We start from the raw sequence: 25000 nt of genomic DNA, 5'->3' as shown, positions 1-25000 counted from the left end.
AACATTCAGAATGTGAAAATATCCTAAAAACATCTGAACCAGTTTCATTACCCGTATGTTTGAAGTTTAAATCACTTAACTAATGCAAAATAAGAATTCAAAATCAGAATCCATTTTTTTTTTCACAATACAACAGCAGAGAAAGTAAACTGCCAAAGCAACACACAAATAACTTTAAACCATTCAAACACTGATTTAACCTCAGCTGAATGTCTTCACTTTGTCACTCAGTTCAAACAGGTAAACAGATTCACAGGTTTGAAACGTTCAAGTCTCACACACCTCTGGTTCTCCTGTGTCGTGATTGGTCTGGATGAGGATCTTTCCCAGCCTGATGTCTTTGCACACCGCCATCAGAGCCTGCTCCATGGTCTCTCCTGCTCTCAGGATGGAAACACCTGTGATCTGCAGAAGAGGAAAAATAAAACGATGATAACACTGCAAAGAAGCAGAACGTAGATGTGACGTTGTGGTTTTAAAACTTGTTTAGTTGTTGTTGTTTTTTTTTAGTAAGATTCAGACGTGAAGTTTGTGAAGGAGGCAGAAAAGTGAAACATGGTCTTCAGATGAATAAACACAAACATTTATATCAGACTCACTCGTTTACCGCTCAGCCTCTTCCCGTCATAGACGCCACCCTGAGGTGTCTCCACCGACACAGGCTGGTAAATAAAGGACGGAGAGGAATCAAAACAAGAAGTACAGTTTTTTTTTTCTCTCTCTTCTTTCTCCTTTGACTCTTCTTCTCTCTCTTTTAATTGAATTTTATTCTTTCATTTTATATAACTAATTTGTTTGTTTGCCCTTCATAAAGATGTTAAATATCGTAAAGAAAGGGAAGAAAACCTTGATGGAGGGAAACATTTATGAATTTATGTAACACAGATCCAAGCTACCTCAGTTTTTACTTAAAGCTACTTTAAACAAACTGTAACACATGTTTCTGTGACGTAAGTGTTATTTTTTAGAATTTCCACATCACTGGGGGGACACAACCTTTTTGACACCACTTATAAAAATGTAAAATATTGTCATCCTTATGTTGAATATAAAATATGTGTACTGTATGTTAAGACATAAAAAACCCCAAGAAGTACAAGTTAGTCACCCAGATGTTTGTAAAAGTCATTTGAAAGTATTTTTTTTAAACCTGTTTGTCAACAGCCTTACAATAGAAGCAGATGGTTAATGTAATGTTGACTCTTTCTTAGAGGTGAAACTCACCTTGAGAGGCAGGAAGGAGAGGGCGTGTTCGATCAGAAGCCTCATTAATCTCTTGGAGTAGAAGATAAACTCATCCCTGTTCGTCTCCTTGTTCCTACACGGACACACAGAGGTCAGAATATTTCAACCTCTGCTGCTGACTTCACGTTTCTATGCACCACTAATGACTCCTCTTCTCTTTACATATGAAAGGTGTGTTTGTGTGAGCGTGTGTTCTGACCTGATGATGGTGTGCATGCCTCGGACCTGCGGCGTGCTCTCCATCACGCTGAGGGTTTTGGGTAAAGGTTGACCCTGGTGAGCCGAAGCCAGAGCCGATCTGTGGAAATCAAACATATCCAAAGATTAAGCTTCAGAAATATGCAGAAAACAAGAAGACTTGATAAATGAAATATCATTCAGCAGGCGTTAAGGACTTCCTCTTTCCCTTAAATGTATCCTTTTGAATAAGTTACATTTTTCATTCCCAGGTTCTGTTTTGAGTAGGTCACTGTACTGTAAGTCCCATACTGATGGTGGTCGACGGGCTGCTGTGAGCTAAAAGCAGTTTAGACTGCTGCTGCCCTGACTCAAGTTATCAGATAACACGAGCAGCAGCCCAAGGTGATGACACTCTAAAGCCCGGCTCACACTGCAGGATAATCGGGGCCGATTTGAGCTCCGATTCTGCTCCTTCCCGACAATCGCAGGGTCGCTCCCGACTCGAGGCTGCTCGGACCCGATTATCTGCTCAGATTATTTTAAAGATCCCGATCTGCCCGGCGAACGTCGGGGACGCCTCGATTTATTTCAAACATGTTTGATATTTAGAATTTAAAATCTTGACGATTACGTCATGAAAAGAAGTCCGGCGGAAGTTGTGTGTGACGAGAGACAGGGGAGGACTGTAGTCATGGCGACCAGTGGCAGGACGTAACCTGGTGTTTATTTATTTTTTTTGTTTTCGGTACAGATCTTCAGTGCAGCACTTTTCTGAAACTTGTTTCCATATATCTACAATTGTGTCTACTTTCCTCTATCCTACAACAACTTCCACTTCCTTCTCTTTCACCGACCGTCGTCCGTTGGAGTTTTCAAATGAAACTTCAGGCGTCGTACAGTGTGAGCTGACATGCCACCCCGACTTTTATACAATCGTGAAAAATCGCACAGTGTGAGCCCGGCTTAACTGCGAGGTTTTTAAACACTTTTATGCAGACTTGTCTTTAGAAATGTGATAATTCAACTGAATTCTTGACGAGGAAGATTAAGAATTCAGTTGAGCTGAAGTCTGCAGAACTTGTTGGCGTTGCATTTGAGTGGAGGTAGCAGGGGACTCTGGGATGCTGCTATAAGGTAATCAAAGTTGGACTAAAAACTAAAACAGTCTGTGTTTCATCAAAGCATCCAAAGGCAAAACAAGAAATGCAGGTCAGGAAATGCGCTCATTTCGTGGAAATCACTCTTAGACACATGCTAATCAGGTAAAGCGCAGTTAAAGTAGCTTAAAGCAGTTTTTTTTTAGTTGCCATTTCTCAGTTTGCTGCATGCTCTGTCCCAACATAAAAACATAAAGCATGCTTTTGCAGGTAATTTTAATGCTTTTCTGCCAAGACGTCTCCAATGGGTCACTTAATTTTGTCCTGAGAGCAGCAAAGACATCAAACAAGCATGAGAGCTTTTTCTTTTTGTACAGATGATTGTACACATTCTGTTTATAACAAGGCCAGAGTGCAAAACAGCTACAAAGAGGATGCACAAGGCGAGCCTCACATATCCCAGCGGAGCTTCCTCTGAAGGTGAAAAGATTTTCATTTGTTGAGTTTAATTGGTGAAAAAGTTGAAGAAGGAGAAGAGAGAAAAAAACAGGAAGTAAAAAAGGAGACAAAGAGAAAAAGAGAGGGGGGAGAGAAACGGCATTAGAGCAGAGAAAACAGCTCCACTCCATCGACGCTCTGCAACACTGAACAAATACTCTGACGCTCAGGGCGGAGGAGCTCGATTCAATTTGTCTTCAGAGTGGGGTCATTTAAGGGGACTCAATACATTCACACTCCAACGGGACACTTTGGGAGCTGAGAGTAGAGATTAGTCGTCCTTTACTTCTTGGGGCAGGGAGCTTACAAACAGTTCTTAAAACAGCACAAAAAACACTGAGAATTGATGATTTTATGTGACTGGTGATATTTTTTTACTTTTAGTTTTTCTTGTCATGTGTCCTGTACCCGCAGCTAGTGAACACCTGTGAGTGTTTTGGTCAGGTGTTCTTGGGCTGCACAGTTAATCTGATTCCATCGTTATCAGGATATAAGAATTAGAGCCTGACCGATATGTGATTTTTTTGGGTCAATACCGATAAATTTAGATCCAAGGAAGAGAAAAAAATCTGATACTGAAAAATCGGCCAACAACTTTTTTTTAATCAATGTTCAATCTTTAGAGATAGACGGATAAATAACGGTGGGGAAAGGACGCTTGGATGTGGACACAGGCTCAAACTTTGTCTAACTTCTTTTCTGTGTTCAGCAGGTGTATTGTTGTTTATAAAAAGTTTTTTAAAAAAGCTGCCTTCTGTTTCTGGTAATAACTTATTTTGGTCACTTTGACTCCATTTCTCAGCTGAAAGAGGTTTATACTGATTTACTGAGGTGCATTATATTTCTGTGTCTCTTTATGATATATTATTCAATCCACAATTTGTTCAAGGAGAAGGAAGAAATCCATAAAGGAAGAGATGGAGATTATTAATGTCACTGACAAGACACCAGAATGAAAGGTATTCTGGGCGCAGAAGGAAAGAACTCACAGATTGCTTTTTGATTTTATAAGAAAAAAGAAAACACGACCAAACCAAGACATTCATTTATTTTGTCTTTGTTTACAAAATAAACTATGACAGAGTGAAAGCAGGAAGAGAAAGAAACAGGAGGATGGAGAAGATGTAGTAATAATAAAAAAAATAAAGGCAGCAGTCGTACCTCACAGTGATCTCACGCTGGAATGGTTACACAGCAATTCAGTCAGGCAAGGGCGGGGAGTCGTGCACGCACACAAACGCACAAAGGTTTGTGTGTGTGTGTGTGCAAACAATGAAACACAAGAAGAAGAAAATAAACATGAGAAAAACTGATCTGGAACAACAAAGGCAAACATTCACAGCAGAATAAATGTTTCTTTGTGAGAAAGAAGCTTCATTCTTTTCTCTCACTTTGTTTATTTTTAATGTTTGAACTCATTTAGTGGAGATTTTTAATGCAAGGGGACGCTCTTATAAACCTCTCAGCAGATCATTAAATCTCCCATTTACTGCTTATGTGAATTCACAAAACCCTTCATGCAGGTAGAAGTGATAAAATCTGATGAATACAGCAAAGAGAGCTCTGCATCCGGCTCCCCTGTGGAAGTCCGCGCTCCCTGTTACTTACTGCAGGTGTCATAAAAAGTGAGTGTGAGCGATGTTGTGTGTGTTCTCCTGTAGTGGTCATTAATGAACACGTTGAAGGTGGAACAGATCATGGTTTGGTACAGGTCATAAAGCGGCTGACATGCACAGTCAGGTGAGGGAAGACGGAGGACAGCTGATCTGGTTTAATGCGCTCGTTTATCTCAGGTAACTGGACCAAGACTTTTAATGGTTCACCTGACCCGCCTTTACTGAGTCGGGTGGTGGGGGGTGGGGGATAACGAGACCAGGGGGGGAGGCTTGAAAAATATCTTTAAATTACTGAGTTTGGGAAAAACCTAGCCTGTCTACGGTGAGCCTAAAAGGACAAAATAGCATGAGATTAATCAGGATTACAGAAAAGTAATGCATTAATTTCAGACCCTAATTAATGGCGCTTAACTAGTTAATGCTGACATCCTTATTAATTTTACTGTTCGGCTTTTTTGTATGTTTAACATCTTTATCCTCCCTCTTTACGTATTTATAAAAGCATTTCATCAGACCTTGTGGGGGGGATCGTGAGGTTCGGGTGTGTTGTATGAAAAAGCTCACAAACAGTCTGATCGATTAAAAAGAAAAGTCCGGCTTTCCTGCCGTCTTCAGTTTGTTTGACCAGCAGAGGGAGCAAGTGTTCAGAGACAAAACAAGGTTTAACAACCTGAACAGGACGGCTGGAAACAGACCTGAGGATGCATTTACTACATGTGGGAAATATAAGAACAGATACTGATGTATCCGTGTCAATTTTATGTGCAATGAAATGCTAACACAACAATGCAGGCCACAGGCAAAGGACAATTTTGTCCGCCCCTTGCGCCTAAGGGTGCTTAATTATTGTGCGTTCTAACTGATAACGCCTTTGTGCAGTTTGTTTTGGTTTCACGCTGGAGCTCAAGGGCGACATCTACTGGATCAAAAAGCCTCTACATTTTTTACGCTGATTGCATGGCAGACTAAATATGGGTACTACTATTGTTGTCATGGTGCAGGTAGCCAACAGTTACTTTGGGGAAAAGGGTGAATTATCTGACCTTTAGTAGCACTAGCTATTTAGATTATCATGAAGCAGAGTACCGAGATGTGTTGTGTTTAAAACACTCCGCCCTCACAGAAGGAGCCGGTGTAGACGATACAAAGCAAACTGTGAAAACTCCTCTGAGCACAACATCAGGTAAACAAAGCCCTTTATTCTACACAGAGGAAGGAAAAGCAGAATCACAATCTTTAAGGTGGTAATGTTCAGCTGAATCAGTGAAATCCTGTCCACAACCCAAATCGAATAAAGAATCTAAAAAAAACAAGCGGAGGACTTTTTACCTTTTCAAGCTGACTGTGAACGTGCTGAACAATCAAATCCAGGGCTACAAAGTTTTCTCCTCCTGTGAATAAAAGGAGTTCAGGACACAAAAAGGAGAGAATTTAGGGACAAAAGACATGCTCACTTACAGTAGGGAGTACTACTGGAAAATGAAAACAAGCTCAGGTATCATCAAACAGGAAACAAACTTTGACTACAGAGACTCTGGACTGACCTCTGGGCACCACGATGTCAGCAGACTGCACCGTGGGCTCGATATACTGCTCGAACGCCGGCTTTACGAACTTGTTGTATTGTTTGATGATGCCGCTGATGTTGCGTCCACGCTGTGAAATGTCCCTCTTCAGCCTCCGTATCAGCCGGATGTCAGAGTCTGTGTCCACAAACACCTTCATGTCCAGCAGCTGGCAGAAAAAGGAAAGGTGAGGAATAAATGAGCTTAAAGCGTGTGGATTTTTTTTGTTTCCTTGAATGTCTTGAAGGTCAGTGACTAAAAAACAGCATGTGGACAGACTGCACAGTGACAAAAAAACAATGTCAGGATACATTTACCATTCAATAGCTCAACAATGAGTGCTAACTTTGTAATTCTTCAAATGTTAAAATGACATTGCTCCCCTTTATTCCCATTCATAACACGATTGCTCTTTGTTGCATGAATTCAAAAAAATCCTACCGAAATTAAATTTCGACGAGTCATTGTTTAGCATCAGTGACAACAAAAGTGCATATTCATAAAAATATTAAAGGAATAACTGTCAGTAAATTTAGTAGGATAAAAATCCCTGATGATCGCCACTTTTGGCTTCACTCCTCAAACCAGCTGGTGACGCCACCGAGTCTACGTCCATACTTTGTGGTGAAACGATGCCCTCGTCACCATGTTGTCACTGTGAGGCGTTTTGAAGCTCGATGACTGTCGCCGTATTGGAAAATGTATCTACACATACCTCTAGATCAATCTAGAAAGAGGCAAAGAGGTGAAGCTGAGGCGAACCCTTAAGCCTCCTGACAACAGCGACAACACGTCCACCTGTCAGTCAAATCAGCTGCGACACTAATGATGTAAATCTTTGAATTACTCCAACACAGAAATTAGTTATTGACACCAGATCCTTTTTTTTGTACCAGGGTGTAAGCTTGTTTATTTTCGCCTTAAAAACTGGCAATTTAATATGGGTGTTAATGGGATGTCCTGGGCTTTTGGATGCAGCCTCAAGTGGACATTTGAGGAACTGCAGGTTTTTTTTTGCATTTTAACTTTGGCCTCGTTTTTTTTTTTTTTTTTTACACTGCAGGTTGTAGCTTGATTATGATTCACAATGTTTTGTATTCTCCTTAAAAAAGTCTAAGATTCAGCTAAGGGGGAAAATTAGAAGCTGAACAAGCGTTTGGTGTAAGTTGTCAAACATTGAAGTCAGTTTACTGGGAAGCCACATCACTTCCTGTTTCAGTGAAGGACCTTGTTACAACCTATATTGATCTGAAGAACTGTATGTGAAGAACTACCAACCAACGTCCCTGACGCCCAGCATCCACCATCCGACTGAGTCGTCCCCACAACCGCCGATTTTCTTATTCATGCACGGCCTGTTCCGACCTCCATCTCAGCGGCAAGAACGTGTGGAAAATAGGAACGCGGGGAATACAAAGGAAAAATCCTGTCTGCATCTAATCCCCTTTTGTAAAGCGTCTCGAGATAACACTCGTTATGAATTGACGCTGTACAAATAATGATGGATTGATTGATTGTATGAATGTAGGAGGGAGGATAAATGGCAGACTGAAGGGAGGCTTTCATCTTTCAGTAATAGAGACAAACATCGTGTTGCTTTGCTGCACACTGAAAGACTCAGAGGAAAAATATTCTGACAGCCTCTTCCATGATTTGACATTTTAAAGATGAAATGTGGCGTTTTGGGTCATGACGTGTTGAGGAATCAAACGTGTTAACCGAGGAGACATCCGTTATCACCGTCACTCTTAAGAGTAAGTCAGCCGTTCATCCATCCAGTGAGCTCCATTAAACTGACTCAGCAAAAACCAGGAAGAATCAATGAGGCAGCGCCACAGCGGAGCGCCAACAACAGAGAGGCGACACCAAAAGAAGTATCGACGCCAACCGAGGCAAAAAGAAGTTTGTGAGTGATTTAAATGAGGGTGACAGCGGGGGTGTTTGAGGTGTAACTCAGATGCACAACAAGCCGATGGACTCCGCCCGCTGTAAATCTGGCAAACCAAAAAGACGGCATGTTGCTGGATAAGCACGGCTGTCGGCCTGTCGGAGGGGGAGGGGCATGAGGAGTGGATTGTTCCCGAAGGTTAGAGAGCAAGGCCGAGGCTGTAGATCATTTTCTAACCTGCTCCACCAGCTGCTTTTAGTCAACGCTTCAACAGGATAAAAGCAGCTTTTAGATCTGCTTCTTGTATGAGTTCCCCTCGTCCTCTACTGTCCTCTACTGCCCCTCACTGTCCTCCACTGCCCCTCACTGACCTCCACTGCCCCTCACTGTCCTCTACTGCCCCTCACTGTCCTCCACTGCCCCTCACTGTCCTCCACTGCCCCTCACTGACCTCCACTGCCCCTCACTGTCCTCCACTGCCCCTCACTGTCCTCCACTGCCCCTCACTGTCCTCCACTGCCCCTCACTGACCTCCACTGCCCCTCACTGTCCTCTACTGCCCCTCACTGTCCTCTACTGCCCCTCACTGTCCTCCACTGCCCCTCACTGTCCTCTACTGCCCCTCACTGTCCTCCACTGCCCCTCACTGACCTCCACTGCCCCTCACTGTCCTCCACTGCCCCTCACTGACCTCCACTGCCCCTCACTGACCTCCACTGCCCCTCACTGTCCTCTACTGCCCCTCACTGACCTCCACTGCCCCTCACTGACCTCCACTGCCCCTCACTGTCCTCTACTGCCCCTCACTGTCCTCTACTGCCCCTCACTGTCCTCCACTGCCCCTCACTGTCCTCTACTGCCCCTCACTGTCCTCTACTGCCCCTCACTGACCTCCACTGCCCCTCACTGTCCTCTACTGCCCCTCACTGTCCTCCACTGCCCCTCACTGTCCTCTACTGCCCCTCACTGTCCTCCACTGCTCCACTGCCCCTCACTGTCCTCTACTGCCCCTCACTGTCCTCGGCATCGACTGTCTCTGAACTCGCTGCCCCTCACTGTCCTCCACTGCCCCTCACTGTCCTCCACTGCTCCACTGCCCCTCACTGTCCTCGGCATCGACTGTCTCTGAACTCGCTGCCCCTCACTGTCCTCTACTGCCCCTCACTGTCCTCCACTGCCCCTCACTGTCCTCCACTGTCCCTCACTGTCCTCCACTGCCCCTCACTGTCCTCTACTGCCCCTCACTGACCTCCACTGCCCCTCACTGTCCTCTACTGCCCCTCACTGTCCTCGGCATCGACTGTCTCTGAACTCGCTGCCCGTGCTAACAGTTCAAACTGATACAGCACTAGACCGCCGTGGTCCTGGTCTACAGGAGACTCTGGAGGAGAGAAATCCTCGACTTCAAACAACACTTCGGTCACACAAGTGTCATTGCTGCTTCTTGAGTTGTCGCTCATTAACCTAACTAAACTTATTCATCAGTTTATGTGTGTGTGTGTGTGTGTATTTGTGTGTGTGTGTGTGTGTGTGTGTGTGTGTGTGTGTATTTGTGTGTGTGTGTGTGTGTGTGTGTGTCATGTTGCGGCTGATGTAAACGGCACAAAAGAGTGAGTGGGTGTGTCTAATTTGCTATCCAGTTCTGCCACCAAGCAGGCCTGCTTCGAGTTAAGATTGTTGCCATGGTTTGGGAAAAGTCAGTCTGGTCTAAAAAGATGTTGTGAGGGGGGGCAGGGGTCTCTGGCTTTTGCGGCAAACAACTTCAATCTGCTCATTTTACCTGTGCACAGACACAAACACCAGGAGTATGTCATGTACATCAACATTATTAAAAGGAAGCCATGAGAAGATTCAGTTTTGATACGAGCAAGGCACCTCAATCGGTATCATTTACAAGAGAGATGTACAGACAGTTGACCCTCTCTCTCTCTCTCTCTCTCTCTCTCTCTGTCTCTCTCTCTCTCTGTCTCTCTCTCTCTCTCTCTCTCTCTCTGTCTCTCTCTCTCTCTCTCTGTCTCTCTCTCTGTCTCTCTCTCTCTGTCTCTCTCTCTGTCTCTCTCTCTGTCTCTCTCTCTCTCTCTCTCTGTCTCTCTCTCTCTCTCTCTGTCTCTCTCTCTCTCTCTGAAACTGACGTGATTCTGCTCTCTTGGTTTTGATGTGTCTTGTCTCTCTCTGCAGAAGTCGAGAGGGAATTTTTAGTTATGTTGCAAGGAGCCGCAGAGGGTTCAGGCACCGTTTAAAATATGTGTCTGAGGTCAGCATGTCTGCATTCTCGCCTGCTCTCTGCCTCCCCTGTCTCTGAAGTGTGCGCGGCAATTTTAAGAATAAATAAAAAAAATAATGAAAAGATGTCGGACATATATTTGGTCGGCCATAAATATACTCGGGCAGCCCGCCGAGGTCCCATCCACGTGTGGGAAACACTATAATGACAAATGTAATTTTTATATTTCATCATCACATCTCGTTCATGTGTGAGGAGTGACCATTAGCATATCAGATCTGCAGCTACAATTGACTTCAACTACGAGAATGGACACAGAGCATCATCAATCACACAGCGGACCATGACTGTTATTAAGTGAATCAGAGGGTAATCAACTACACAGCCGCGTCCCAGGGGAGACTTCACGCCTTATCACCACGGTCCAGCTCACACCCTCAACAGAAACGTTGTAAAAAAAAAAAAACCTGCAGAATTAATTTTCTCCTCATTGACCAGGCCTCCTCGTCACACACACATAAATACAAAATACGAGCTGCTGAGGGCTCAAATTAAAAACAAACGGACTGAATTTGGACTGTTGTGCAGTTTTATTTATTTAAAACCCGACCCAGTTCAAGAGCGGAAAATTAACATAATTTTTGTTTAAAAAAAAAAAATGTATATCTGTATTTATTTACCCATAAAAATGTGAGAGGTCATTAAAGACACAGTATGTAAATTCGGCCACCAGGGGGCTCTTCATCAAAACAAAAAGAAAAGATGACATCGAGGCTGGTGGGGAATCATGGGAGTGATTCTCTCTGCTACTGAACCCCCCCAGAAAAATATGTGTAGGTTAACATTCTACATAGTACACCTTTCACTATTTATAATAAAGAGAAATATAGCACATAATAAAATACATGTCAGCTTATGCGATCATTTTATATTTGGGATATTTAATTCAAAGCCAAAATTGATCCTTATCCTGTCTCCTGAGAACACGTGAAATAATTCATCCCACAGATAAATTAGCTTATTTAAACGCCTTGACTAAGATTCAGAAGACTTTGTTCTCTATTAATCAGTCCGCTGGTCGACTGAGAGCGGACATCATTAATCAGGACCGACAGAGAGAGCAGAGAAAGAAGAACCTGAGAAAAGGTTCTCCATTGACTCCAATTAAATATTTAATCGCACGGCCTAATGTGGAGCATCTGTGCAGTTTAAGAGCTGAAGGTATTTTAAAAATCCTGTTTATCTGGCACATGATGACAGGAAAACACTTTAGGTGTATGAGAGTTAAAACTGAATAAAAGCGAAAACAAGAAGGGAAGATTTTGCAAAAACACAGTGAAATAACGTGTGGAATAAAAACTTTAAATCAAAGCAATAAGTGAACTTGATAACACATAAAGAGATCAGTTATCCTCACCTTGAGCAGCTCCTTGTTGGCAAAAGCGAGGATGCCCTCAAAGATGACAACGTTTGCCCCGTACACCGTTTTCTGAAAAGAAGGAGAGATGGAGAGGATTGGTTCATTTTTTCTACCAAAGTTAAAGGTCACATATTCTCCTCCTCTTCTTCAGTTTAAATAAGTCTCAGAGCTCCTCAAAACATGTGTGAGAAGTTTCTTGTTCTGAATCCACTCTGATCCTGTATTTGATCATGTCTATAAACCCCTCTATTTCAGCCCTGCTCAGAACAGGCTGTTTCTGTGTCTGTACCTTTAAATATGTAAATGAGCTGTGTCTGACCACGCCCTTATTTCTTCTCAAGAGAAAGATAACCACCTTCATACTCTCTGCTAGCTCAAAGCCGCAGAGCTCTTCTTTTACATGAATTTATTCTCCATAATAAAAGTATTACTGATGTTCCAAGACAACTAGCTTTCCAATCGGTTAACGGAAAAGTTCAGACTAAACGACTAGTCTAGTCTCTCCTGAACATATTGGTACTGTTATTTTTGTGTGTCCTTTTTGTACATAATGTGGCGAAAGGTGTTGTGAAATAATTCAGATATAATGGATGTCACTTTATGTCCTTTATGTTTATTGTTGCAGAAAACCACACAAATATTTTTCTGTCTGAATAATAAATGCTGCACAGATTGTGAAGACAGAAATACAATAAAAAGAAATGCACAGTGTGTGTCAGTGATGATAATAACTAGACCTATTTGGTCGTAAACATGTTTATTTCTGCTGTAAAAACTGATTTATTTTTTGCCAATCATGTTTATGTGACTTCCTGTGTTCCTGCAGCCAACCTCAACCTCACACTCGACAAACTGCAGGATATATTTGCTATTTCACATTGGCTTCATTTTTCAAGACCGGATGATGCTGCTTGGATAAAACTATTGCTGCATGTTCTTAAACATCCAGAGAGCAGAGAGAAGAGAGAGTGTGTGTGTGTGTGTGTGTGTGTGTGTGTGTGTGTGTGTGTGTGTGGAAGTGAGAGAGAGAGATTAATCACTGTCTCAATCAAAGACAAAATGGTGCTGAGTATGTCACAATCCTATTACCTTCCACTGACCGGCTTCATGCTAAAGTCAATGGACTGGACACTTCAGTATTGATTCAGAGACAGGAGAAACGAGAGAGAGAGAGAGAGAGAGAGAGAGAGAGAGAGAGAGAGAGAGAAGAAGAAAACAAAGCGTTCAGGCGAGGTTTGTGTTGGAAAGCAGTGAATTCTAAAGAAACAGATGAGTGTTTATCGATTTGTTCATTTCCCCGTTCTTCACTCTGAGATGATTTAGTGGTTCTTTAACGTGTTAAAGTGAAGCGAGAGAGAGAGAGAGAGAGAGAGAGAGAGAGAGAGAGGTGACCTGCAGTTTTACCAGAGAAGAAGAAGAAGCAGCTACTTCACCCTCTTTCTGTCCATATAAAAACAGACAGACAAACATAAACACAGAGTATATACAGCCTGGAGCCTCCTGACGGTCCTCGGGACCCCTCGGGGGCCTCGGGCTTAATTACATTCACCTCACGACAAAAAGGAACCATAAAAGGATTTCAGAGGCACAAGTCGTGATGGGCGGTTTCCCCACGTGGTGTTGCGTCTTTTCAGCCATGAAATTACTTTGCAAAGAAATAGAGAGGAGTTGTCAGAGGGCTACAACACCAGATTGATTCCTCACGATGCTCTCGGGAGGGGGGGGATTTGTGCTCTTTGCCTGGGTTAACGTCCTGTACACTAAATCCTTAATAATTAGCTAATTAGCAGGCGTCTCATTTGGCACCAGCTCTAGAACATCCCTAAGGGGTGTTGAGGGATTTGTAACCATCATGGTGACTTCGTCTGGGGAATTGAACACAAAAGGATCATAGGGATCCTCTCTGGTTAAAAAAGATCTGAATATGCAAATCACGCTCGTTTCAAAAGCTTGACATTACGTCCAGGTGTACCCGTGGATTGTGTCGATGTACACAGCTGAGGAGGATGAAATCTGGTCACACTAGCCTGTTTTTAAAGATTTATTTTGGGGCTTTTTTACCTTTATTTAGAGAGACAAGACAGTGGAAAGAGTGGAGAATGACATGCAGAAAAGGAGCCATGCGTCAGACTGGATTACAGCGTCTGTACATGTGGCACTCACAAACTAACCGCTAGGCCACTGGAACCACCAAAAAAATGCATTTAGTCAATCGCCAGTTGGCAGAGGTTCAGTTAGTTATACGGTCTTACCCATTCCTTTCGTCTGCAGTGAGACGTGAAGTCGTACACGGGGACTTTGACGCTCTTTCCTTTCTTCAGCTTTCTGAGGACGGTGACCAGCAGCTCAAAGTCGAAGGCATCGGGATGGTCAAAGTTGTACTCGTTCTTGGCAGCGAGCTCCTGCTGTTCTTTGTTCAACACCTGAAGAATGAAAAAACGACAGCAGCGTGATAAGATTATTATCACCCTGATGATAAACTTTAACAGGAGTTGACGTGTCCTTTAATGCTGCGGATTTATCCACAGCCCTCACGCTGAATTTCATCTCCTCTCTGCTATCCGTATTTATCCTGCTGCCTCTCCACCTTAAATACTGACAGCACAAATTCCACTAAAGGAATGAAGGTTTGAAGGATTACAAAGTGAACCTCCTTGTCATTAAGATTGACCAAAAGATGTACATTTTCACACCCCTCTCTCCTACACTTTATTGAATGTGTTTACTTGTAATATAAACATTTAGCCGTCTTCTTGTTCAGAACTCACTCGCCTGTAAATAACACCACAAATTGATGTAACCCATCGCTGCATGCACGAGTGAAGACTGAAACCATCTCCTCTGATTTTACTCTATAATGTTCAATTACATCTTACAGCTCCGAATCTATAGACACGTGCTGCAGATATAATGGACTCTGAAGGATCCTGTGAGTAGAGCGAACTGTAAAACAATCGAAGCCCGGTCCCAGAGGAGAGAGCGGTATAATTGATATGAACTATTGTGTTTAACGGTTATCGGTCCAGAGCTTTTTTTTTTTTTTACTTCAAACGCTGAGATCAGCACTAATGATCGAGTCCAGGCGGGAGGAACAAGTGTGTGTTCGATTTGACATTTGATTTAAGAATTAATCTCCACTGACGGGGGGAATTGTTTTTAAATCAAACTCTAATTAATTATTATGAAAGACCTTGTTTAAAATGCTGACCAAGGTATCGGACACATTACCGACAAAAGAGCAATTACAGAAGTGTTAAGGAGCCGTTTTGTTCTGGAATAATCACCACTGAACAACCACTTTCAACCAAAGATCTTAACCCTCAGGCATCAGTTTAATTTACTACCCTCTTAAGTCACTAAGGACAAAAATGTCCACGCCAAAAAACTTCTAGAAAAATAGAACAGATTGATATTTTTTTCTACTTTTTTCTGCATACATCTCTTAAACAACTTGTTTTTTGTAAGTGGACATTTTTGTCCTTAGTGACTGAAGAGGGTAGTAAATTTGTTTCCCAGTGTTCTATTGATCTATTAAAAAAGAGATAGTCTTCTTACAAAAAAATGGTGCCATATGCACTAACACAGACAAAATGATGGCCAGATGAAGAGGTAAAATTTGACCAAATGGACAAAAATGTCCATAGTGATGCATGAGGGTTAAATGTATTTTAAAGGAGACGTCACACTGAGTAATAACCTGGATTTTGTACCTTGTAGAAAGAGTCCATGGAGAGCAGGACCACCCAGGGAACGTCCAACGCTTCAATGATCTTGTTGGCGACCGTCGTTTTACCGGAAGCACTTCCTCCACACAGACCTTCAGGAGCAAGGCAGAAAACAAAAACACTGTTACAAATCAAGAAACATCTTTGACATTTAAGGAATCAAACTTACAGTTCTTAAAGGAGTAATATGTAACTCTGATCCCTAGTGTTTAAAATGGGTACTGCAGTATAAATTCTAAACATTGTAGAGAGCTGTCTCCCCCCCTCCTCTCTAGAGTCGATGCTCACTCAGGTCACCATGTGGTGGACTCTGAAGCTTCAGTGTTTATCCAGCTCTGCATGGGTCTGTAAACCTTTCTGTGTTCTAACCTCTCTCCATTTTTCAAAAAGCATCTCCAATATTGATCCTAGTTTGAGCACGTTTCTGCTCGTGGAGCTTATTAGAAACATGCAGAGGCTTTTTAGGTCGGGTACAATCACTTCTATCTGAACCACTTCTCTTACCCGCTTCCATCGCTGCAACACCTGTTGGTTTGCTTGTTGGTGAAATTTGCAACCTGTAAACCATCCTCTGGGCTGAAAACGAAACACCAGCTTTAGTCATACTTGACAGTGTTGGTTAGACTGTACACATTACAGGCTGTAGGCTGATGGTGACAGACCCGGTGCTGTATTGAGGACGCTACATGACAGGCTGCTCTTATAGAGGAACGTGCTCCTAAGTGAGCGCTGTACACACACACACACACACACACACACACACACACACACACACACACACACACACACACACACACACACACACACACACACACACACACACACACACACACACACACACACACACACACACACACACACACACACACACACACACACACACACACACACACACACACACACACACACACACACACACACACACACACACACACACACACACACACACACACACACACACACACACACACACACACACACACACACACACACACACACACACACACACACACACACACACACACACACACACACACACACACTGTGGTCATACTGACTAAACTTCCTGTTTCAAACCGACCATGTAAAGTTTCATTTTAACCTCTAGCTGATGTGGCTGTAGAAGAGAGGTTCAGTGAAGTAGTCGTTTAAACATCTGGTGCTCAGCATTGTGTTGTATGTGCATTATAATCTTATTATTGAATTGTGTAGTTTTAAATGCATTTCATATTGTGGATTTCTATAAAAGGCCATTTAGAGACGAGTATCACAAACTAACTGAGGCTATAAATTCTAGAGCCCGACCGATTAATCAGCCAGCCGATAACTTCGACCAAATAGCATTTAATTTGAGTTTAATTGATTACACTAGCAGTTATCTTTCACCAGCAGAGGGCGCTATATTGATTACAACAAGCATGATCACTCTCCAGAGTGTCAAGCGGTGATGCACGTACATGTGCAGTTACTTTCAAGTTGAGTGACCATCTTGTCTTCGTTATACATCTTTTCCAAAAGTGTTTGAACGCTAAAAATATATGCATCTATATCTATCTATCTATCTCTAAAGATCGAAGATAGATCTAAGAAAGATATCGGCCAGATTTTTTATCTTCCTAATATCGATATCAGCCCCAAACATCTCATATCTGTCAGGCCCTACTAGTTTATCCATTTGATTTTTGTTGACTAAAATCGTCATCGATTGTTTTTGCCACAAGGATTTCGACATATTTTCTGTTTTATGACTACAACTAAAAAGAAGGAATAATTATTTCTTGCATTTAAGTCAGGTCCTCACATTTCTCTCAGTGTTCAGCGTCAGCGAGGAGAGTAAAAATACAATGGATAAGGACGGAAATAAGCCTCAACTACCCACTCAAACAAATCAATCAGCAGACCTTAAATTACACTGCAGCTATGCTTATGGCATTAATCCTAAAGTATCTCTTTAAATCAGTAATTGAATATGATGTGACCACATACCTTGTAAAAACAGAAATAAAGGGTAAAACTATTTTGCATGGCACTGCAGAAAATGTGTGCATGCAACCACATCTCTGTTATCAGAAACGTCCTTTTTCTTTTTAGAAATACCGGCGTCACTACCGTAAATGTAAAGGAGACGAGTAAGTATGGACCCATGCTTTACCTCACTCGACCCTTTAGGTTAAAGACCAAAACAGCAATCCTTCAGGACAAGAATCCTGGGAGGAGAGCCAGAACTACACGCTGGCAGGCGGGCGGGCGGGCGGGCTGGCGAGGAGGTGAAAAACAGGATGCATTTGCTGCAGACAGTTGTGTATTTATTGGGGTGTGTGTGTGTGTACACACAGGAACAGAAATAGCCTGCGGAGCTCCTTCTGTGTTATAAACAACTCCCAGTGAAGTGTTGGAATGGGCTTCTTTTTTTTTTTTCTTGCACAGATAAGAACCATCAAGGTCAAAACTGCTGACCGAGAGACTGAAGACAAAAACGCTGCAGAGGCTCCTCAGCTCTGTGTGTGATTACAGCCACAGAAAGGTTCTGAAATTCTGCGTATTCAAACAAAAAAACAGTTAAAATCCTATTTATTGGGTTTCTATGGATTCTGCAGAGGTGACTAATCTTTAGTGCACCACCCGGCAGTGAAGCCTGGTCACTGAAACGGCCTGTTAGAGCAGATAAAACTGCATTTTCTATTAGCAGTAAAAACCGGGCTGAGGAGATAGAAAACAAGCTCTGATACCAGCGGCGGGTCATGAGGCTTTCTGTCCTCTTTCCTCCTTGATTTCCTCTTTTTTTTTTGTTCATTCATCCATATTTGTTACATGATAAAACCTAACTTTCCATACTGAATATATTTGCATGCCCACAAATTGTCAGAATCAGCAGAACAAACTTTCTAAAGCGCTCTCTGGACGTATAATAACCTGCACTGAAACTGGATCATGCACCCTCATTTTGGACTTTTTTATGCCTTTTGTTTTAGAGAGGACAGCGGATACATTCAGAAACCAGAGAAATCAGAGAGTAGAGAACGACATGCGGGAAAAGAGCAACAAGTTGGATTTGCACCCTGGCCGCCCCCCTGCCCGCTCCCACGGACTTCGGCCTCTGTGCACGGGGCGCATACACTAACCACTAAGCTACCGGCGGCCCCAGACTCGAGGCCTCCTGTCTGTTCAGGGTCTGCTCTGAATATTGTAAATAAAACTGCTCGCAGACAGAGGTTGGGCTGTAGATGCTGAACGAAAGAAAAGCAGACATTTCTGTTCCAACTCTTTTTAAACATTTGAAAAAACCTGGATGAACAGCTTTAGGGTTATGGTTACGATAACGTCACACAAAAGGGTCAAAGGTCAAAGGTAATACATCACCTTATTAACAGAAGAATTGAACATTTTAGATTTGAGAAATGTGTATCAAACTGAATCATCCCACTCCCTGAAAAAAATTGTGTTTCTGGCACAACTTCATAAACTAACAAGGTGCATGGAGAGTGAAAAAACAACTTTATCAGACCGACATGTTTCAGCTTGTGGCTTAGACCATGTTGGCTTGTTTTGCCGTCATCACGGTCATCCCATCCCCATCAGATGACCCTGATGACGGCAAAACAAGCCAACATGGTCTAATACGTTTATGTCTCTTACAAACACAAGGTGAGCAGAGGAGGACGTTTTGACACCAAAAAGTTGCCAGTGTGCATTTGTGAAATTTAGACAGTAAATCGGAAGCTTGATCCAATGGCAATTAATGGACTCGTTTAAAGATCTTGAAGACATTTCACCTCTCCACTGAAAGGACTCTTCAGCTCTAAACTTACTGGGGGACGGAGAATTTAAGCCTCCGTGGATCATTAGCATGCTAATGACTTTTCACCATGACCTGGACGACTGAGAACACAGACAAATGAAGTCAGTGATTCTTTTAGTTGTTTCACTCCTCTCCTCTTTCCTGAAGGTTGTTTTTGTTTCTCAGTACAGAACACGCTCTGCCTGTCCAGTTTCCTGCAGTTACAGTCTTTTTCTTTTCTAAACCTGAACCACATGGACTACAGTACAGCTGAGTGTGGAATTGTAAGCAGTCACTGCGGCCCATTGACAATAACAGATTACCTACTAAAGACAATGTCCCACCTCTCACTCCATGTACTCCCACTCATGCCAATCTGATGTGTTTAACCACGCAACATTAGCTCCATGAACACCAAAAACACACACTCTCTCTCTGTCTGTGTCATGGTTCATTTTACTGCTGCCGGGCAGATGTTTTACTGTGCTGATAAGCTGGATGGTTACAGTTAAGTCAGAGCATCATGGACACGTCAAATGTCCTGACATGACACGACGGTTTCACAATCTGACAGTGTTGCTTAAAAAATGAGTCAACAGAAACTTTGCAAAACAATCAGTGATGTGTTTGATAAAGGCCTAAAAAGCAGGATGACCTCCCCTCCTTCTTTTTCATTAATCATACATTTTCTTTTTACTTCCTTTCACCATCATTACAGTAGTGTTGTTTGTTGTTGTATTTGTATTGTTGATGCTTTGGCAGGATTGTATTGACATTATTAACTTTGTCTTTGAGCGCATTTTCAACTTCCTGAGACTTAAAAGCCTCGTTTCAACCAAGCGGTCCGGTTTAGTTCAGTCCGTATTATTGGCATTTCCACTGTCAAAGTTATGGTACCAAAATAACTGATCCGTACTGTTCTACTTTTTTTTGCTACCCTTCTCTTGGGGTGCCACGGGTACTAATCCGACCCTAAAGGGTGGAGCTAGACACACTACAGTCCACTGATTGGTCGAAAGAATCGTCACTTCCTGTGCAACAAATGTTATAAAGGACAAACACAAAACCATGTGCCATGGTTTAAATATTCCTAGGATTAGTATTTCTTTGTTTTTAACGCCTGATGTCAGCCCGTAGCGTCGCCCCATGAACGACCTCGGTGGTGCAGACCTCTGCTGGTCGTCCGTTGTTGCCCTTTGTTCTTCTGCCTCATTGAATTTATAGGCGATTAAACTCTGTCGCACTGCTGTGATGTCCCGCTATTACATAACTATTACCTATTACTATTACCATCCATCTTACACGCCACTAAGTAAAGTTGCGTTCACAGCAAGTGCGGTGCGCCTGAGGAGCCAGGCTGCGTGCTTCTTTCTGCCTTGAGCTGAAAAGTTGATAATATTTTAACTTTTATGCGCGCCAGAGGTGATGCGTCATAAAGAAAAAAAACTAGCGACACACTGCTAGCGAATCTGTGTGATTGGCCCCTAAGGGTTCGCTTGGCTGTGGAAACGCAAGCAAGATCAGGGTCCCAACCAACCCAATCAAACCGGACCGCTTGGTGGAAACTGGGCTTTTTAAAAAAAAACTTTTATTGATGCCCCAACTTTTGTATTTTTGCAACAGAAGGCAAAAGTGAAAGAAACGACATATTGCTCTTTGCTCTCCCTCCCATGACGACTAAACGGCGGCAGAGCCAACATAAACATTAATGCACAGCGTCTAAAAATGTTCCATCGCCCTGTTGTGAACTATATCTCACTGTCATGTCTATAAACAACAGCATCAACCTCTCAGACTGTTTACTGTCTGTGCTCGATCTGGTCGATATCCGTTTACAGCCCAAATTAGAATCTGAACTGGCACCTTTTTGAGTGCTGAGTGGATGAGAGGCTAATCCGTCCACACGACAGCACAGCCAGAAAACGCCGCAGGTAATGCTGCAGCTGGAACAATTTTATAACATAACCAGGTCAATAACGTGATGATTTACCGTCAAATCAGGTTTAAGACAAACTTTTAATACCTGTTTTTTTTTCATCTAAAACGTTGGCAGCGTCTTACACACCTGTGCGACCAAAACACCGGTTTAAAATGCAAACACGAGCCGTCATTAGTTCGGGTGCAGCCGCCACCATCACACACTTCATGCGAGTTGACACAATTGAAAATGAATCGTGTATCGTGTATTGAAAGTTGATTGCAGGCTGTGCTGGGGTACAAAGTGACAGAGACCAGGCGGGCTGCACTACCTTTTAATATCTTCTCTCCCTCCCTCATACATTTAAAGCAAACAGTGGTATAGTGTTCCGTAAATAAAACTTTTGGAGTTATCTTTTGACTGAAAGACTCCTATATTAAAGTCAGCGAGTGACCAGCGGAGACTTGCAGCATGAGCGCGACTCACAAGCTGTCGGCCTTCAAAACTTTCACTGCAGGCTGAGAGCTCGACTACCGTACTGTAGATAGTAAGAGTGTAAACTCCACAAGGTGAAAACAGAAGGTACTAAAAGAGCGACACAGCTGTTCACAAACTGCATGTTTTAGACTTTTCTGAACACGATAGAAACCCCTCAAAACAGACTGAGTCTTCTATACCGGTGCGACTTATACTCCAGATTTTACAATAAGTATAAAGGGATTTAGCTTTAGAGTTTGGCTAAGAATTAAATAATTCTAGTGGTTCACCTTTTCTATTTCTTCATGATAGCAGTAGAAGACCTTAAACCACAGGAGACAAATTCTGTCTTGTTATGCAGCAGATTGCTAAAGTGAGTCTTTGTACTCTCCTTTCAGATGTTTAAAAAAATTAATTATTCAAGAACGTGGTCACCTTGACTCTGGAGCGCTAAGTCTGCCATATAAAATAAATCACATGTTGGTTAATTCCAACTGTGTGCTCCTCTCACCGATGACAAACGCCTCTTTGAAGGTGGTCCCGGTGACGTTGTACCACGGCGGTCTGCCGGCGGTGTAGATGGTCCGTTTGTTGGTCCTCAGCAGAGGGGGCTCGGTCTTAGAGCGGCTCGAGGTCCGTGTCTGTGGTGACAGAGACGGAGTCAAAGGGCACCGCGGGACACGGTTTGTGATCCCATCCAGGGAGTCGTCTCCGCTCCCACTGGAGGTGAAGAGAGAACAGACGGTCAGATGGAGTCTTTTCTACAGGTACATCACTCATACGGCCTGCAACGTCTACCTATTGATGTGTGTTATAAACTCAATCATGTTGTTGCTTTTTATCTATAAATCATTTTCTGTGGTGGTTGCCATCAGCGATGCCTTTTGAATTCATAGTCGGCCCCACGCTGCTGCTCCAATACAGGCATTTACGTGTTTTTGTCGTATCTGCAGGTTCATAAAGCTGACTGTAAGCCGGTGAAAGAAACACCCGATTCTGATCAAACAGAGCCGATTAAAGTTGTCAGGCTATAAATGATCAGAAACAAGACGTCTGACTTTTTTTTTAAAAACTGTCCTATATTCAGTCTTTCATGGACCCGCAGATACTCCACTGTCCTGCAGAGAGATAAGAGGGAGTCTGTGCACTTTCTAAGCCTCTCTCTGAACTCATCTCTCCGCAGTGATGCTGTCGGTGTGGTCGAGGGGGAGAGAGGGAAAAACTTGCCAAACTCCCCAGGAAATCACACCGCTGCCCCTCGGAGACAGCACAGCACAGGGAGGGGCCAACGCTCACATGAGTAAGGCTGTCATCATTTGGCTCAGATATTTATTTTGAGTTTCACAATTCAACTACCCAAGATTACAATTTTTTTGAATTTTATTTAACCAGGCACGAATTGCTTGAGATATCAAATGACCTCTTTTTCGAGGCCAAAACGGCAGCAGTAAAAAACGAAATATAAGACAAAGCTAAAAAAGAAAGCACAGACGTGAGAAAAAGAGACAAATACAGTCCAGAAGGTGAGGAGGAGGAGGAGGAGGAGGAGGAGGAGGAGATCATGTTAAACAAAAACACAACAGTGCACCACAATACACACTAAAAGAACAATTACAAGAACAATAGAAAGAATAGGAAAAACTACATTTGTGCAAAGTTACATCACACCGATGCATCAGTGCAGATTTATTGATTTATTTAAATATGGACCATGCACATTAATGAGCATAAACATGTAAATATGCCAGATTATAGCAATGGGCTTATTTCCACCTGTAGCCCCTTGGTAGGTTGGTGGAATTATATTATCTCACCCTATATCTCGTTTAAAAATACATCTATGTATGTTCAAAACTTGATTTATTAACCAGCCCTTCACTCTTCCTAATTCAGATTAATCCTCATGAGAAATGTCATCCTCTAATTTCTTTTTATCCTTTTATTTGTGTAATAACAAAACAAACAGTGACACAAAGGACAAAACGGGGAGGACAATTTTACAGGCACACAGAGAGAAAAAAGAAATGAAAACAAAACAACAACAAAACTAAAAAAACTGGGGGAATAGAGTAAAGCAGAACTGGGAAAACAACAACTGGGACAAACAGAAACAAAAAAAGAAAAACAGAAAAAAACACACTAGAGAAGTTGTATAAAAATGAACAGATACAAAGTAGTAGTGGTAACAGAGATGGTGATTCGTGAGAACAGAAGTGTTTTTTGTAGTTGATTGATTAATTGGGTTGAGAGCTCTGGCTTACAGGTGGAGGTGTTTGTAAATGTAATGCCCTAAGAAGAGGGGTCCAGGTTGCTTCAAAGTGATGAGTTTGGTCTTGGAGTGAGGCTGAGAGCTTTTCCACTGACATGTATTCTGATAGGATGTTTAACCGGTGTGATACGTTAAGTCTAGTTTTCTAATTTCAAAGATCACCTGAATGAAAGGAGAGCTGCAGGATATCCTGACACGTCGGTGTGGCTGCAGCCAGACAGACACCTGACCCCCCCCCCCCCCTGCACATACTGACCCCCTCCTGCACATGCACATCCTGACCCCTCCTGCACATGCACATCCTGACCCCCTCCTGCACATCCTGACCCCTCCTGCACATGCACATCCTGACCACTCCTGCACATGCACATCCTGACCACTCCTGCACATCCTGACCCCCCCTGCACATGCACATCCTGACCACTCCTGCACATCCTGACCCCCCCTGCCCATGCACATCCTGACCCCCCCCCCCCCCCCCCCCCCCCCCCCTGCACATGCACATCCTGACCCCCCCCCCCCCCCCCACCCCTGCTGCACATCCTTAGTGCTACGTGTTATGAATGAGCAAGTGTTAGCCACAGGGTAGCATTAGGTGGCTACATGTTTCAATGCAAATACATTAAAAATTATTGTATTACTTTATCAATGTCCATTCTTACGTCTCTGTGTCTTTTGTTCACTGCAGCCTCACGAATACATCGCGTTGTCATGGCAGTAAAGGCTAACCAGCTAGCATCGTTAGCTCGTAAACATGAGCCGTTTGCGTGTTTTTTATTCACCTACACTGTTCTGCCTCGCGCCACAGACCTTCACCTTTTGATATGTTTACCTGTCAGACCTCGACATGGACCTGTCCCCGTCCCCGTCCCCGTCCGCCCCCTCATCTGTCGGCTGCTGTTCTTCTGGTTTACTGTCGCTGCTGCTTGTTGTTGCTTCCATGTCTGCTCATTAAGCTCGGCGCGGCGCGGAAACCAAACACATTGGAGCGTCATGACGTCAGCCGGAGACGTAAAATTGTGCTGTGTTTATGGTAATCGGAAAAACAAACTCCTCAAACCTTAAGTCGTTAAAAAATTGTCAATTATTTGATTTTTTAC

General features: G+C 43.0%; 1 protein-coding gene across 1 annotated transcript in view; it reads right to left on the bottom strand.

The window, feature by feature from the left end:
* Positions 1-24860, bottom strand: part of si:ch211-243j20.2 (uridine-cytidine kinase-like 1) — a 31549-nt gene extending 6689 nt beyond the window's left edge. Inside the window, exons 1-12 of the mRNA XM_061051562.1 lie at positions 24733-24860; positions 22143-22351; positions 15444-15550; positions 13986-14156; positions 11731-11802; positions 6181-6370; positions 5966-6027; positions 4182-4198; positions 1445-1543; positions 1225-1318; positions 600-662; positions 283-405 (exon numbers count right to left, since the gene is read on the bottom strand). Of these exons, the coding sequence (XP_060907545.1) occupies positions 283-405; positions 600-662; positions 1225-1318; positions 1445-1543; positions 4182-4198; positions 5966-6027; positions 6181-6370; positions 11731-11802; positions 13986-14156; positions 15444-15550; positions 22143-22351; positions 24733-24842 (1317 nt within the window). The 5' untranslated portion in view covers positions 24843-24860. The remainder of the gene's footprint in view (positions 1-282; positions 406-599; positions 663-1224; positions 1319-1444; positions 1544-4181; positions 4199-5965; positions 6028-6180; positions 6371-11730; positions 11803-13985; positions 14157-15443; positions 15551-22142; positions 22352-24732) is intronic.
* Between the last annotated feature and the right edge of the window lie 140 nt (positions 24861-25000).

This window comes from Labrus mixtus, chromosome 12 (genome assembly GCF_963584025.1).
Source record: "Labrus mixtus chromosome 12, fLabMix1.1, whole genome shotgun sequence".
Taxonomy (NCBI): domain Eukaryota; kingdom Metazoa; phylum Chordata; class Actinopteri; order Labriformes; family Labridae; genus Labrus; species Labrus mixtus.
This window is presented reverse-complemented; position numbering and strand designations above follow the sequence as displayed.